This window comes from Phocoena phocoena, chromosome 14 (assembly GCF_963924675.1).
Source record: "Phocoena phocoena chromosome 14, mPhoPho1.1, whole genome shotgun sequence".
NCBI lineage: Eukaryota > Metazoa > Chordata > Mammalia > Artiodactyla > Phocoenidae > Phocoena > Phocoena phocoena.
In genome coordinates, this window is record NC_089232.1 from 69,541,513 (window position 1) to 69,555,810 (window position 14,298).

Here is a 14,298-nt window from a genome sequence, read left to right on the forward strand (position 1 = left end):
AGGCTTGCTTAAGTGAGAGGCTGTGGGGTGAGGGCTCTCTGGGACAAGGAGGCCCCTGGGGAGCGTGGGGGTCAGCAGGGCCAGGGGCTAAGTCTGCGAGTGTCTCTGGTTCACACCCTCTCACACACATCCCCTTGTCTCCTCATTTCTTCCCCCTACTCAGCAGACAGAAGACCAAGGGAGGCAGAGATGGCGAGCACAAGTAGGTGGCCGAGGCCAGGGTGGAGCCTGTGCGGCTCGTGAGAGGGAAGGGTCCTCAGCACAGGGTACAGATGGCGGGGGGCCCAGATCAGTGGTGGAACCAGCAACGGGTGATGGCAGGGCGAGGGAGGTCTCTCCATCTGGCCATGGGGGCGAGGCACAGGGTGGTGTCAGGGTGGGTGCAGGCCTTCTGGTTTCCACTCCCTCCTCCCTCCTTTCAGTGTCTCGATTCCTCCTCCACTTCCCTGTTCAGTCCCCCATGCCTGTGGGCAGGCCCCGAGCTATCCCTGTGAGGGAGGGAGTGGGGACGGCCCAAGATGCCAATGGCTCTGCAGCAGAGCCAAGGCAGGGCTGGGCTGGTGGACATGCAGTGCTGGAGGCCCAAGAAGGACAAACTGTGGGCACCGAGTGGCCACAGGGGCTGGCCGGAGCATGAAGCCCAGAAAGCTAAGGAGAGATGACCCCTCTCTGGTGGTCTTCACCATCTCCATTCCCCAGAGGACTCCAGATGGGAGGGGCTGCCACAAGGTCAGGGGGAGACAAGTGGGTCTTTCAGCCTCCCCAGAGCTTGCATCATCTCAAGGATCTTCTAGCATCACAGGGAATTCACAAGGGCGGTGGCAGTCAGGGCTGACCACACTGGAGCTCTGCTCCAACACCCATTCTTACAGATGACAAAGCTGAGCCCCAGAGAGGGGAAGCAAGCGACTCTGGAAGAGGGGAACACAGCTGGGACTAAAACCCAGAGAATTTAACTCCCAACCCAGAGTTCCCAATAGGCCCAGTAAGTTTAGAGCACCTGACTATATTCTAAATTTAATTCTCCGAGCACATCAACAAGAGCTGAAAAGCCAGGAATGTGGTCTTTAGTTTCCAGATAGGGAAACTGAGCCCCAGAGATGTTAAGAGATTTGCTGAAAACTGTGGTCTCAATAAGTTAAAAATTAGTCGACAAGACAATATCATGGCGACAGCAGGATTATTTGTATAGGGATCTGAAGTGATGAGCACTGGTGTGGGCTTGGGGGATCTGCTTGCATTAAGATCCCGGGGACTCCCAGTCTCATTTAACAAAAGCATATTGAGTTCCAACTCCCGCTTGTTATACATGAGCAGAAAGCATGACAACAAGGCAATGGCACCGTGAGGGGAAATTCGGGCCCAGAGACTTGAAGGATTGGAGAGTTTCCCAGGTTACAAGCAAGGGAAGAAGGCTCAGGCAGACAGCATGTGCCAGACTTGGAGAGGAAGCCAGGGAACAGGATCTTGAGGGGTGTGGGAGATGACATCAGACTGCTGGGCTGGGGGTCCCACTTAGGGAGAGGGCTCAGGGTCAGGTTTTTGCACGGACAGTTAGACATAAAAGGCCCGTATGAGACACAAACAACCTGCCGGTCTCCCAGGCTCTCTGTCTGAGATCGGTGATGCTCTAAGACCCTTCTTGACTTCCAGCTCCCCAGTCTGTCCTGGGCCGGAACCCCAAGGGATTCAGGCTGGCCTGATCCCTTTGGACACAACGGTACTAAGGGGTGCCTCACAGTGCGAGCATGTAGTAGGCCCATGTAAATGCTGGTTCCCTCGCACAGCCCCATCCTTATGTCCTGACATTTCCCGTTCACAGACGAGATGAGTAAACTGGCTTTCATTCTTATTTTAATGTGTAAGGCCTCAGGATGATTGAAAGGGCAGGAAAATGGGATTTCTAAGAAGAGATTAAACAAGCTGAAATTCTTTAGCCTGAAGAAGAAGGGCTGTGGGAGCAGTTTTAAATCTCTGAAGGGTTATTGTCTGGCAAAACTGGTTAGTTTCTAGCTCTCCTGAGGAGAAACAAGAGGAAAGAGAGAACCGTAAACCCTGTGTCTCTTAGGTAGGAGTTTGTTTCTCCCAAATACCTGAGGCCTGAGCAAATGAGCCTTGACAGTTTCCACTGCAGGCAGTCGGGAGGGCAGAAGCCCCAGGCAGCCATGGCCTGCGGTTCATTTCCAGTCCCACCCCTTTAAGTCACAACCTCCACGATAGCACAGAGACCTGACTGAGACCCAGCTCACTAAATTTAATTTGGCGAATGTTTCCAAGTCATCACTGGATAGTTCCAAGCTCTCCCCTAGGACCCCAGGTGCTTTACCCAACCACAAAGACATTCTTAGCCATGGAACCAGCAAAGAAATCATTAGGTCCATAAATGAAAAAAGAGTTTAAAATGAGTGAACTGACTAGACTTCTCTCTAGAGAGAAATAGCTATCTAAATTGTGTGTGCATATCATTCTGACTGTCATGAATCCAGCAATGGGGAAGCCCAAATGTGATCATAAACCCTCAGAGGGTCCTGGGAGGCCCACCTCCCCAGCTCCTGCTTCTCAGGCTTTCAGGCAGCCACGAATAAAGGAGCCACTTGGTTGCAAAGTGGTTTTTCACCAGGTTGATTATTGGCTTGTTTTCTTTGTCTGTTTCTGTCCATATTATACCTTTAGTAATTGGAGAACCATCTAGACCAAATGCAGAATTTAAAACAAAGAAACATCAGTACATCAGTAACCTAATCAACAATTTACCTTTTTTGAAATCTAAGTCTTTAATACAAGTGGATAATCTTCAAAATTCCCTGATTAAGTTAACATTTATTTCAAAAATAACCTTTACCCTTTGCCAAGAGAAGCAGGCACGATGGGCAACTGATGGGCAGTGAATTCTGATGTGTCATCAATTAGAAAATTACAAAGGGCAGTGATAGCTGACGACATCATGCTCTGCTACCCACCACAGGAATGAAGAGCTAGTCACAGAAGAGAAATGAATATGTGCAGAGCCTACAGTAAGAATTCTGGGAATTACACTTGCCCTACATAGTATGCATTTGTTTGTAAAGGGATGTCACCATTTTGAGATAATCCCAGGTACACAGGAATCCCACCAATGAACTTATCCACTTGATATGGTTAAAATCATGCAGGGTCTGGGGAGAGAGGTTTCTCCTTTGAATTGCTTCAGGGTGTGGTAGACAGTGGTCTGATAAGTATAGATTTTTTAGTCTCAATCTTTGCTTCCAAATTATGTTTGTTTTAAGGCCTAGAGTGACTTTCAAATTCAAGGGCCATAACTGCCCAAGGGAAGCCCCAGGCCATTTTCCACTTGGATGGGTCCTTGGGACCAGCATCAGAAATCCGCAATTCCCTGCTACCCAAACCCCGTCTGGGCCTCAGGCAGCAGGACCAGATCCAGTATCAGAATGCAGAGTGGATGGCTTCTGCAGGCAGGGGCCTGCTCTGACTCCATACATGGCTTTGACCTACCATCTCAGAGCACTTTCCTGGGGGACATTAGGGCAGGGTCGGGGGTGGGGGGATGAGACTGGGGTTGTGTGGCTGGAACAGACTGTGTGATGGCAGCGTGTAAGTCACACACGGACTGGGGCTGGGGACTCTAAGGATGACACAGCCCAGGAATGGCCAAGAAGTGATTGTACACAGTCAGCACAGGGCCCTCCTGGGTAAGGCAGGAGAGCAGCAAGGCTGGGAGGAAAGGAAACCCAAACGCTGGGACAGGAAGCAGAGAGAGGGCCCACACTAGGCTCACTTCCTGTTGCAAGAGTCAGAGTATGGCCGGCACCCCTGCCCTCAAGGCCACCAAGCAGGGAGAAATTGCACAGGATGGTTCGTTGTAAGCCAGGTGGGATGGTTCCTTTCTCGCCACCATACGACTGTTTTTAATGGGCTCACTGATTGGTGCAGTGTTAGGTCACCAGTAATTTAATATTTATAGCCTTCTCTTCCCAAAATGTCTTGATGCTTATATTACTTTGAATGAGCCCCCCTCTCTGTAAACATGGGCCCGGTCCGTGGGACTCTTCACAGATAATGTCCCCATCTGCAAGTCGTGCTGGCCCCATGGAGACTTTCTGCCAAAGTTCCAAATGGTCAGGACGGGATTCACACCCCCAGAGAAGTGCAATCCCACAGCAGCCAGGATGCAGTGGAAGTATTGCTGGCCTGGGAGGTGGTAGCTTCAATCCCAGCTCTCTGAACCTCAGGTTTTTCATGGGTTGAACGAGGAGAAGCATATGTCCCTCCCAGGACTGCTATGAAGATGAAATGAGCAAACATCTGGAAAAGCCTTTGGCCCAGATTAGTGGCTCAAGAAAGGTTATATAATCTCTTTTTGGGGAGAAACTTTTAAAGATAACTCCAAAGGCATCAGTTTTCTTTTTTTAGAGTGCTTTCTTTCCCTTTCCTCCTGTTGATATGTCCTGGAAAACGTGATGCCGGATAGTGTGAAGAGATCAGTGCTACCCCAGCCTTCTTTCACCCACCTCGTGCCTTTTTAGGAAATCATGAAGATGCCACTGTTTCTTAAACTGTGAGCTGGTGCCACACGAAAGAGGTGGTCCTCAGTTGCTCTCTCACTGGGACACAGACACATTCCTCTTCATGTCTTGCCAGGCGTATGAAGAGTATAGAAAAGGCCTGGAGCTAGGATAGGGCCAGGTTGAGGGGAGGAGAGGCTTGAGATTTCTAGGCCATCTCTACAAGGACAGAAAGGTTTTCCCCAATCTCACATGACCCAGCATAAAGAACAGGGGTTCTTCATTACAGATAACAAGATGTGGTCAATGGAATAAAGCTTTTCTAACTGCTTCAAACCTCAACTGTAAACTGTGGTCAATAGTATCCTCCTCAAAGCTTGCTGTGGAGATTAAATTATTTTTTAAATATGTTTAAAAAAAAAAAAAGAACAGGGGTTCTCGGGGAACCATAACCAAACCTCCACAAGGAGATGCCTGACCCAAAGATGGGTGGGCCCTGCTGCTGTAGGTGAGCTCAGGGTTGGAATCTGCACCCCACCCCACCTAGGGATGGGGCCCAGGATGACAGGGGCACAGCCAGGAGGAGGGAGAATGGGAAGTGGACGGAGTCAGGTGTCCAGCTCATGCAATATTGATGGGGTAATGGAATACTGCACTTTACTGCCTGTTGATCCTACTCCTGGCCCCTCCTGGACCAGGGATCACAAGCTCAGCTGCGGGGACATCACTGAGGGGACAGTGAGGACCCCCTGCCCCCTTCCCTCAGCCCCCCTGACTGCAAGGCCCTTCTCCTGGGGGCACAAGGCCACACCAACCAGAGGAAGAGGTAGGAACTATGGAATCTGCCATACGTTCCTGGGGGTTGGTTGGGGGTGGGGGGGTGGAGGTTCTGTAGTGAGAGGGAACAGGCAGAAGGGGCAAAGCCAGGACCAAAGATAGAGACGGGAAAGGGCCCATCTCCTTCTTTTCACTGGGGACCCAGGGGAATCCAAAGGCACAGAGAGGTTGGGAAAGACAAGGCAGGCTTCGAGCACCAGAGCCATCTGAGAACTAAGCAGCTAGTTTCAACCACACTTCCATCAGTCTCTGTGCCTCTGAGTCCCGTTTCTGCCCTTCTGTTCTGATGCTTTATCTCTGGTTGTCTGGTTTTCTTTCCACTCAGCCGAGGTGGGGTGCACGGTCGGGGAGGATGAACTTGGCGGCACTGGCGGAGCTCAGAGCTCCAAGACTGGACTGAGGGGGCTGGGATCAGGACCCCAAGGGGCTCCAGTTGAAACGGTTCTTTCCACCTGAAGGCCGCCTTTACTGGTCGCCGTTCCCGACCTGCTCCTGAGTGGTGTGAAGACATGGGGAAGGAGGAAGTGGTGGGGTTTCCTCTGCCCTAATTCCCCCTCACGGCTCCCAACTTGGGAAATTTGGCCCCAAATATATCTTGGGACCAGTAGGTGAGGGGCTGGAGCTTGGATCTCCCCTTCCCTTACGTGTTCTTTCGGGTTTTGCTCTTCTATGTCTGGGTGTCTTCCTCCCGGCGTCTATCTCCTTCCACCTCATTCTGGCGGCCCCCTCTCACAGAGCCGGGAGGAGCGTGTTTTCCGCCATGAAGCTCGGCAAGAACCGGCCTCACAAAGAGGAACACCAAAGACAAGGTATGGACGCGCGCCCCCGCCCACGGTCCAGGCGGCCCCTCTCTCCCCTCCGGTGACCAAACCCCTCCTCTCCGCGGGCAGCGCCCCAACGGGCTCTCCTGCTATTGGCCGGCGGATCCACCTGGGAGGGGCCTGGCCTCTCATTGGCTGGAGGAGAAGCCGGGTCCTGAGAGTGGTCCTCCGGAAGGAGGCGCCCCGAGGGCTGAAGGTGGGTAGCGCGTTTCCTCCGGTCTAGAGCTGAGAAGCAGAGCCCCTCAGTCCGTTGGGCTCATCCTGCCCTCTTTGCTCTCATTCTTTCTTCTCTACACAGAAGCCTAGAGATTTTTAATTAGAGGAGGGAATAACAAAAAAAAAAAAAAAAAAAAGGAAGTTATTTGGCCAATTCCCTATTTCTGGGGGAAAATCAGAGTCCTGAGAATGCTTGCTCTGTGGCAGGACTCGCTCTCCTGCCTTTTCCCCGTGACCTTTCACGAGGCTGCAGGGACGGCCCTGGGGGAGACAGGCAGGGTGGGTCCTGGAACACCGGAGTGGCCTGTGGCACTGGTGCCACCGTAGCAGCAGGCTGGGGAGGGCGCAAGACAGCTATTTAAGAGGAGTTAAGAGGAGTCTTTCTAACCCAGGTCTGTAGATCACACACCCATCCTCAGGGCTCCTGGCTTCCCTCCCCAGCATCCCCTGTGTGGCCCACTGGCCCCGGAATCTCTCTCTTTGTCTTTTGCCCCTTGCGAATTCCAGCTGTGCCTTTTGCCTTCCTAGATTGGAGAGGGTAAAGCTGCCGGTTGAGACTCAAACCCACCATCCTTGGGTGGCTTCTCAGAACCGTCATTCCTTCATCTAATTGGATTAATACACATCAGTACAGGGTTAGGTTCTGAATTCCATCAGCTGTTTTACATGGATAAGTTCCTTCATAAGCCTCAGTTTCTTCATCTGGTTACATGAGAATAGTGCCTATCTTGCCAGGCTGTGGCTATGAGGACTAAAGACATATGTATAACGTGCTTGACATTGTGCCTGGCACGTAATAGCTGCTCAGTAAATGGTAGCTACTGGTACAGGAGGTACATAAGTATGTATTATTTTATTCCTGACCCTCTTCCACGAAGGATATTCAGTGCTTGCATAAGTGAGTTACATTCAATTAAAATTAAAAAGCAAGACCAGGTGCAATTTCAGTTAAAATCAGAGATCACCAGTAGGCCAGAAACACGACAGATATGCAGACCATAACATTCTAAGCAGATGCTACCAAGTAAACCTGGAATTTGACTCAGCTTCCTGGATGGCAAAGCAAAAAGGGAAATACAGTCACTATCCCACCATCCAGCCCACCTAACTGGCCCTCCCTCTTCCCCAGATGAACCGGCAGTACTGGAGATGGAGGACCTTGACCGCCTGGCCATTCGGCTGGCAGATGGGCTGGATCCTGACTCCGTGTCACTAGCTTCCGTCACAGCTCTCACCACCAACGTCTCCAACAAGCGGTGAGTGGGCAGGAACCCCACAGCCCCAGTTGCCTTCCCCAGGTCAGGCAGGACCCAGCTTGCTATGTTTGGAATTTGGGTGGGGAAGAATCAGGGCACATGGACAGCTCCTTCCTAACCCTGCCCCTTTCCTCTTCCTGGATGTCTCCCTCACCTCTCCCCCTGCAAAGGCAGGAGCCTGTTCCCAGGTCATTCAACACCTCCGGGCAAAGGGAAATCACGGAGCTGCCCAGCCCACGCTTGAACCTGTTGACCTAATGTCTGTCTACCTATCACTTCTGCCATTGGTTAGTCCTCTGTATTGGAGCCTCTGAGAACAACTGATCCCCATTCTGTTTGGCAGTCCTGGAGCGTTTGAAGATCATGATTCTGTGCTTCTGCCCTTCTCCAAGGTCTAACCACTGCCAGTGCCCTCCTCCCCTGAAAGCAGTCCCCTTACACCCAGCCTGACAGTACATTCTCCTCCTCAGATCCAAGCCAGACATTAAGATGGAGCCAAGTGCCGGACGGCCCATGGATTACCAGGTAGGTGGGGCAGCTAGAGGCCTCATGCCTTTCCGACTCTGTCTAGTGAGGGGTTCTGGCCAGATGTGCGTTATAGACTCTGTGAAGGCATGGATCTGAGGGTCATAGAGAACCACAAGCTGAATATATGTTACCAAAGTAAGCTTGTTCCTGGAAAGCACTCACAGCAGTGTCATAAGTAGAGAAGTACAAACCCAAAGAGCAGCTTGAGAACTCTGCTTATGCTGGTCAAAGCCCTCCTAGGATTTTGTAACGGTCTTTATAAAGTGAGAGGGGCCTGGAAAAACCATAAAAAGACCAAAGAGCATCCAAAAAAATTTTTTTTAATAAGTGTCTCTGAAGAAAGATATTTTGGTGTTTTGTTTTGTTTTGTTTTGTTGCGGTACGTGGGCCTCTCACTGTTGCGGCCTCTCCCGTTGCGGAGCACAGGCTCTGGACGCGCAGGCTCAGCGGCCATGGCTCACGGGCCCAGCCACACCGCGGCATGTGGGATCTTCCCGCTCCGCGGCATGTGGGGCACGAACCTGTGTCCCCTGCATCGGCCGGCTGACTCTCAACCACTGCGCCACCAGGGAAGCCCCTGGTGTGTTTTTTTAAGTTGTTGCTTTGTATTATTTTGATGCTGGAAGTAGTGTCAATCCTGGCTATCTATAGATGCTGAGAATGTGGATGTTTTTTTCTTCTTTTTGCTTCTCAGTATTTTCTGAAATTAACAATTTTTTTATTTGTATGTTTCTAAAATGGCTGAGATAGGGAGAGATTTGCTGCTATAAGATTGCTAATGTGGCCACAGTGCAGGCAGGATGGATGGGGCATGAGCATGGCTGGGAACTGCGGGGAGAGGGCCATGTAAACAGCAGGACCCAGTGCAGCCCTCCCAGCCTGGGGCCTCATCCTCAGCTTTGCAGGACCACACCCTCAATTTTGTCTCTTTTCCCAGAGTTGATCGGAGCCTGAGAGACTGAGTTACACTAACATAACTCACGATAGGCTAATATACAAGCCGGAAGTACCTAGTACTTATTTATAAACTGCAAACAGGAAGGGCCCAAGGACCACGAATTCCTCTGGACCCTTCATTAGGAAGTATCAAGACCCAGTTGTAGGTGAAAAGACTGCTGGGCGTTCCTAGGATTGAGGGAGTTTGCTGGCTGGTTGGGAGGGCAGAGCCTTCAGGAGACCTCACCTGACTGCCACTGCACCTCCTGCCTAGGGCCAGCGCCAGGCCCCAGAATCAGAGCAAACCCTTCTCCCGGGTTAGGGCTTTAGCTTTGATGCCCATTTCCCAGGCCCCATGCTCCCTTCTTTAAGGACAGCCCACCTCACCTCAGTCAGGTGACAATATTGAGGACTTGGCACCAGCTTTCTTTGTATCAGGTGCATCTGGTCATATTTCCTCAAGGATGCACCCTGTCTCTCTGAATCCTTGCTTCGGTTTGTTTTCATCCAGTCGGTGACCATCTTCCCAGGGGCTTGAAAAATAGCCCCAGGCAGTGTCAAGCGGACCTGCCCCTGGGGATTCAGACAACCTCACACCACTGGGCTCCTTGGAGGTTTGGGAATGTCACCTCCTCACCTCTCTGTCCAAACCCAAGCACAGAATGTCCTAACACTTCTGAGGGCTTTTCCAGGAAGCTCAGCTCAGGGCTTTGCTCCTCTGTGTTCTGAGAAGAGAAAAACTTCTAAAGAACAAAGACCCCATAGTCAGATACCGTTCAATCTACAGTGTCACGAGCCCGCCATGTAAAGGCACATAGAAAATGGTGCCATCGTTATTGTTGCTGCTAATGTAACTTATTTATTTGAAGGTTTACTATGTACCAGGCACTAGGCTAGGTAGGTATGTTTTCCATTTAAGTTAATGTAATCTTAACAACCACCCAAGTATAGGTATTACTGTATTTCATAGGCGAGAAACTGAGGCCCAGGGTGGGTAAGGAGCTTGTCCCAGGTCACACAGTTATTCAAAGCTAGAAGCAAGGTTCAAACTTGAGGATGTCCTACCCCATAGTCAGAGCAACTAATTTCTCTCTAATTAAGCCTTTTGAACAGTCTCTCCCTCTGGTTCCTGTTCATTTAGCTTACTACCTACTGCATGTTTTCAAAAGCTCTTTCAGACCACTTCCTAACAGAGACTTTTATTAAGTGGACCAGACAGTCAGCCTCCAAAGACTTTGTAAACATTCTGAACTGAACAAAACAGTTGTATTGGACCTGGTAACACAGTATTCCCTGACAGGTTGATTCACATCTCAACTGGGTTAACACACTTGGATAGAGAGCTGAGGATGCAATGTGAGGATTGCAAATGTGGAATTATTCTTGCTTTCAGTAAGTACAATGTATAAAGCAAGAAAAACCTATCAGAAGGACTTCACTCTCTTGGAGAACTGGCTTTGCTGAGTTAGAAAGACCTCAGCCAGAGGCACTTAGCTGTACTCAGATTCAGGAAGGATCCTCAGGGCTCAGAACCATCCTAAAGATTGGGTAGCACTGAAAGGAGGTCCCGAGGTGAAAAGACCGTGGTGTACTCAGGCCCTTTGTTTCTTCTGTTTAGAATGCATGTAATGCGAAAACCCTTTCCTGATTATTGGCATCTCAAAAGCAAGAAGCTGCAGCTTCCTCCCTGTGAATATGCAGTTTCCCCATCAGAGTGGGCAAAGCTTGGTGCTTGGCACTTGGCAGGGATGTACTTGGCGGGTCACAGAGTCTTGAGTCTCTTCACTACCCTCTCTTCCCGCCACCAAGACCATATACATTTTCACCTCCAAACATCTCTCCGGTTTTCACCTCCACGTCATTTATCCAGCTCAAGTGCCATATGGCAGCCACTTCCTATCTGATCTCCCCGCTCTCATATTGCCCCCTCCACTCCATGCTCTATGCCACCACTGGAGTGATCTTCTCAAAATGCACAACTGGTCATGTCACATCTCTGTCACCTGGAGATGAGGGAACATAAAGGATGTTTCAGAAGAGCAGTACTAAAGGGTCCACCACCTCTCACCTCCAGCTCCCAGCGATGTTCTTGCAGCCCTATCAGAGCCCTCAGAAGCAGGTCACAAAGCACCATGACTCTTAGGTTCTCCCAGGACAGAGGTATAGATTTACACTCAGCAGTGTTCCTTGTGATGAGTTTCATGGAGTCACCTGAGGATTATGTCCCTTATCTTGGAAGGAGAGGATGGAATAGTCAGTCACCAAAAGAGTTACCCTGGTCAGCTGGTCAGTTGGTCCCTTAGTGGCTCTATTTGCCTCCCCCTCTTCCATCATGGAAAGATGGAGTCCTCTGCTGATGACTGAAATCCCCTTCTTCAGAGTTTAATGTTTTTTATTTTTAATTTCAAATCCAAATGATACATTCCCCTCCATAGAGCACGGGGGGGGGGCGGGGGGAACCCGGACTGGCATTCTCCTCCCCCACCAACGCCAGGCCACGACCTCCTTTGCGCACTCTCAGGGTACCCCTCAGGCCACCCTTCAGCCTGCAAAGAGCACGCACTGGAGCCTCCTCCCCCTGCCCCACCCTTTTCTCCTTTCAGCCCTGTGCCCTCCCCTCCCTACCTGCTTCCCGCCTGGTGTCAGAGCTTCCAGCTAGGGTCGTCCACCATTACTGGCTCTGCTCAGTGGAAGAAGGTGGGAACTCTGGGTCCTGAAAAGGAGCAGGGGGCAAAAAGGCTATCATTACAGCTGAGTCCCTGGGTGAAAAACATAAAAACCAGCCAACCTCTCACACTGCAAAAGTTAATCTCCTGATGGCATATCTTTACTACCTTATTATACCAAAACTGTGTTTGTCTACTTCCCAGTCTTGAGTTACAGAAAATCTTTTTTTTTTTTTTTTTAATGGAGGAATAGGGATGGGTTAGTTTTGGGAAAAAAATGAGCTCTTAAAAAAATCTTTGGTATAAGGTTTCATAGAGCTTAAAACTCTATAAACTACTATGCAAAGAATGTTCTGGAAGGACTTCTAGTGTCTGTTTACTCTCTTCACAGTAAACTTCTCAGAACTGGCTCTATTTCCCTTTTAGCTCCCTGAAGAAACAATGATTATTGAACTCCTTCAGAGCTCCAGATTCTCAGTTCCATTCCCTGTGGAACCTCATTCCACATAGAAATGCTTGTTTTCATAGTTCAAGTATTACTTCAATTAGTAAATGTTCAGTTTCCAGTTCTACATACTTGCTTGGTAACGTTCTCGTTGTCATCAGGGTTTTTATTTTGTTAACATCGTTACTTTTGTTGTGTGGATTTTTCTTGTCCTTCCGGATATTTATAAGATATATAAATATCTGATGGACGCAGTGGATGATAATTTTCATGGCTATTCTTTTTCGTGAAAAGGGAGACTGATTCTCTTGAGTAAAATCATATTTAGTAGTTGCATCAAAGCACAGCAATTAAAATACCAACTCTCCAAGATGAGGATCGTAAAAAGCAACTCATACAGTTTCATTAGAAGAGTACCAGCTCAACATAAGCTATTTGTTAAAATGCAAGTTCAAGAGACTTAAATGAAACAATATTAAGCGTCATACACGACCCTATCTGTTTGGGACACCAGCCACTTAACTGAAAGTAAATTCTATTTGAGAAGCCATTTATAACGAGAGCTCACATTTCCTACACCTGTCTACTGTTTATGAAGCGCTTTGATGCACATTATCTCATTCAGCCCTCACACAAACTTATAGATAGGTAGTGTCTTCCACTCATAGCTGAGAAAACTGAGGCTCAATGCCATTCCAGCAACCCCGAGTCTGTGTCTCTTCCTGTTTATCATGGCCCACCCATGGCCACTGACACCTCCAGATCCAAAGCAGTGAGAGTTCGGGAAGAGTATGTGCACAGACACATACACGCACGTCTCTACCTCCCTCTGTCTCTCTCCCTCTGTCCCTCTCTCTCTCTCTCTCTCTCTCTCTCTCTCTCTCTCTATATATATATATATATATATATATATATATATATATATATATGCAAATATTTGTTGAATGGATGAAAAAGTGCTTCCCAGAATAGAAATAAGATTCTAGAGAGGTGGATGCCACTGAAAAAGATACAGAATGCACACAACATACAAGTCTCAAGGCAAAAAAAGGTGTGTTCAGGTGGGCACCAAAGCCTCACTGGGCATTCAAAGAAATTAAACAGAAGAAGGGGAGCCAGGAATGTAGAAAGGGAGCCAAATTCCAGAAATAAAAAAGATGTCAGGGCTTCCCTGGTGGTGCAGTGGTTGAGAGTCCGCCTGCCAATGCAGGGGACACGGGTTCGTGGCCCGGTCCGGGAAGATCCCACATGCCGCGGAGCGGCTGGGCCCGTGAGCCATGGCCGCTGAGCCTGCGCGTCCGGAGCCTGTGCTCCGCAACGGGAGAGGCCACGGCAGTGAGAGGCCCGCGTACCACAAAAAAAAAAAAAAAAAAAAAAAAAAAAAAGATGTCAGAGGCCTGCAGGCTTAAAATGAGAAATGCTGGAGCAGAAAATCAAATGCATGTTAATGGAGACTTAGAAAGCTTAATCCCGGAGTACACAAAACCTGGGAGGTAGGTTTGCAGCCCTCGGTGAGGCAGAGCCATTGATGCCGGGGAGAACTTGAAGCACATGGAATCACCCGGGAGCTTTAAAAATATGGCTGCTGGACGCCACTCCTTCCACCCCTGCCCCAAGACTGGACTGGGTTGGTCTGGAGTACGGCCAGGGGCCTCAGGGTCTTTACCCGCCATCCTTCCCCTCCCACCTGGTAATTCTGCGGCACACCTGCTTGGAGGTGATCTAGCCACGCCCTTTCTTTATAAATGAGGACAGTGAGGCTTAGTGGGGGAAAGAGCCCAGGGTCACCAGCGGATGTACAGCAGGCCGACTGGCCCCCAAATCCGGTGCTGGCTCCCGGCACCTTCCAGCCTGCTGCCCGGGCCCCGACTCCTGCAGGACCAGATCCAACCTCACCCGCTTTCCTTCTCGGTCCCCCTCTTGCCCGCCCGCAGGTCAGCATCACGGTGATCGAGGCCCGGCAGCTGGTGGGCTTGAACGTGGACCCCGTGGTGTGCGTGGAGGTGGGCGACGACAAGAAGTACACCTCCATGAAGGAGTCCACTAACTGCCCCTACTACAACGAGGTCAGAGCCTGGGGCCCCGGGTGGG

At 49.9% G+C, this 14,298-nt stretch overlaps 1 protein-coding gene across 2 annotated transcripts in view; it reads left to right on the forward strand.

The window, feature by feature from the left end:
* OTOF (otoferlin) overlaps positions 1 to 14,298 on the forward strand; it is a 90,758-nt gene that overhangs the window by 45,108 nt on the left and 31,352 nt on the right. For both annotated transcript variants that reach the window (XM_065891176.1, XM_065891177.1), the window contains exons 6-9: positions 6,075 to 6,148; positions 7,506 to 7,632; positions 8,103 to 8,157; positions 14,142 to 14,273. In XM_065891176.1, coding sequence (XP_065747248.1) covers positions 6,075 to 6,148; positions 7,506 to 7,632; positions 8,103 to 8,157; positions 14,142 to 14,273 — 388 coding nt within the window. The remainder of the gene's footprint in view (positions 1 to 6,074; positions 6,149 to 7,505; positions 7,633 to 8,102; positions 8,158 to 14,141; positions 14,274 to 14,298) is intronic.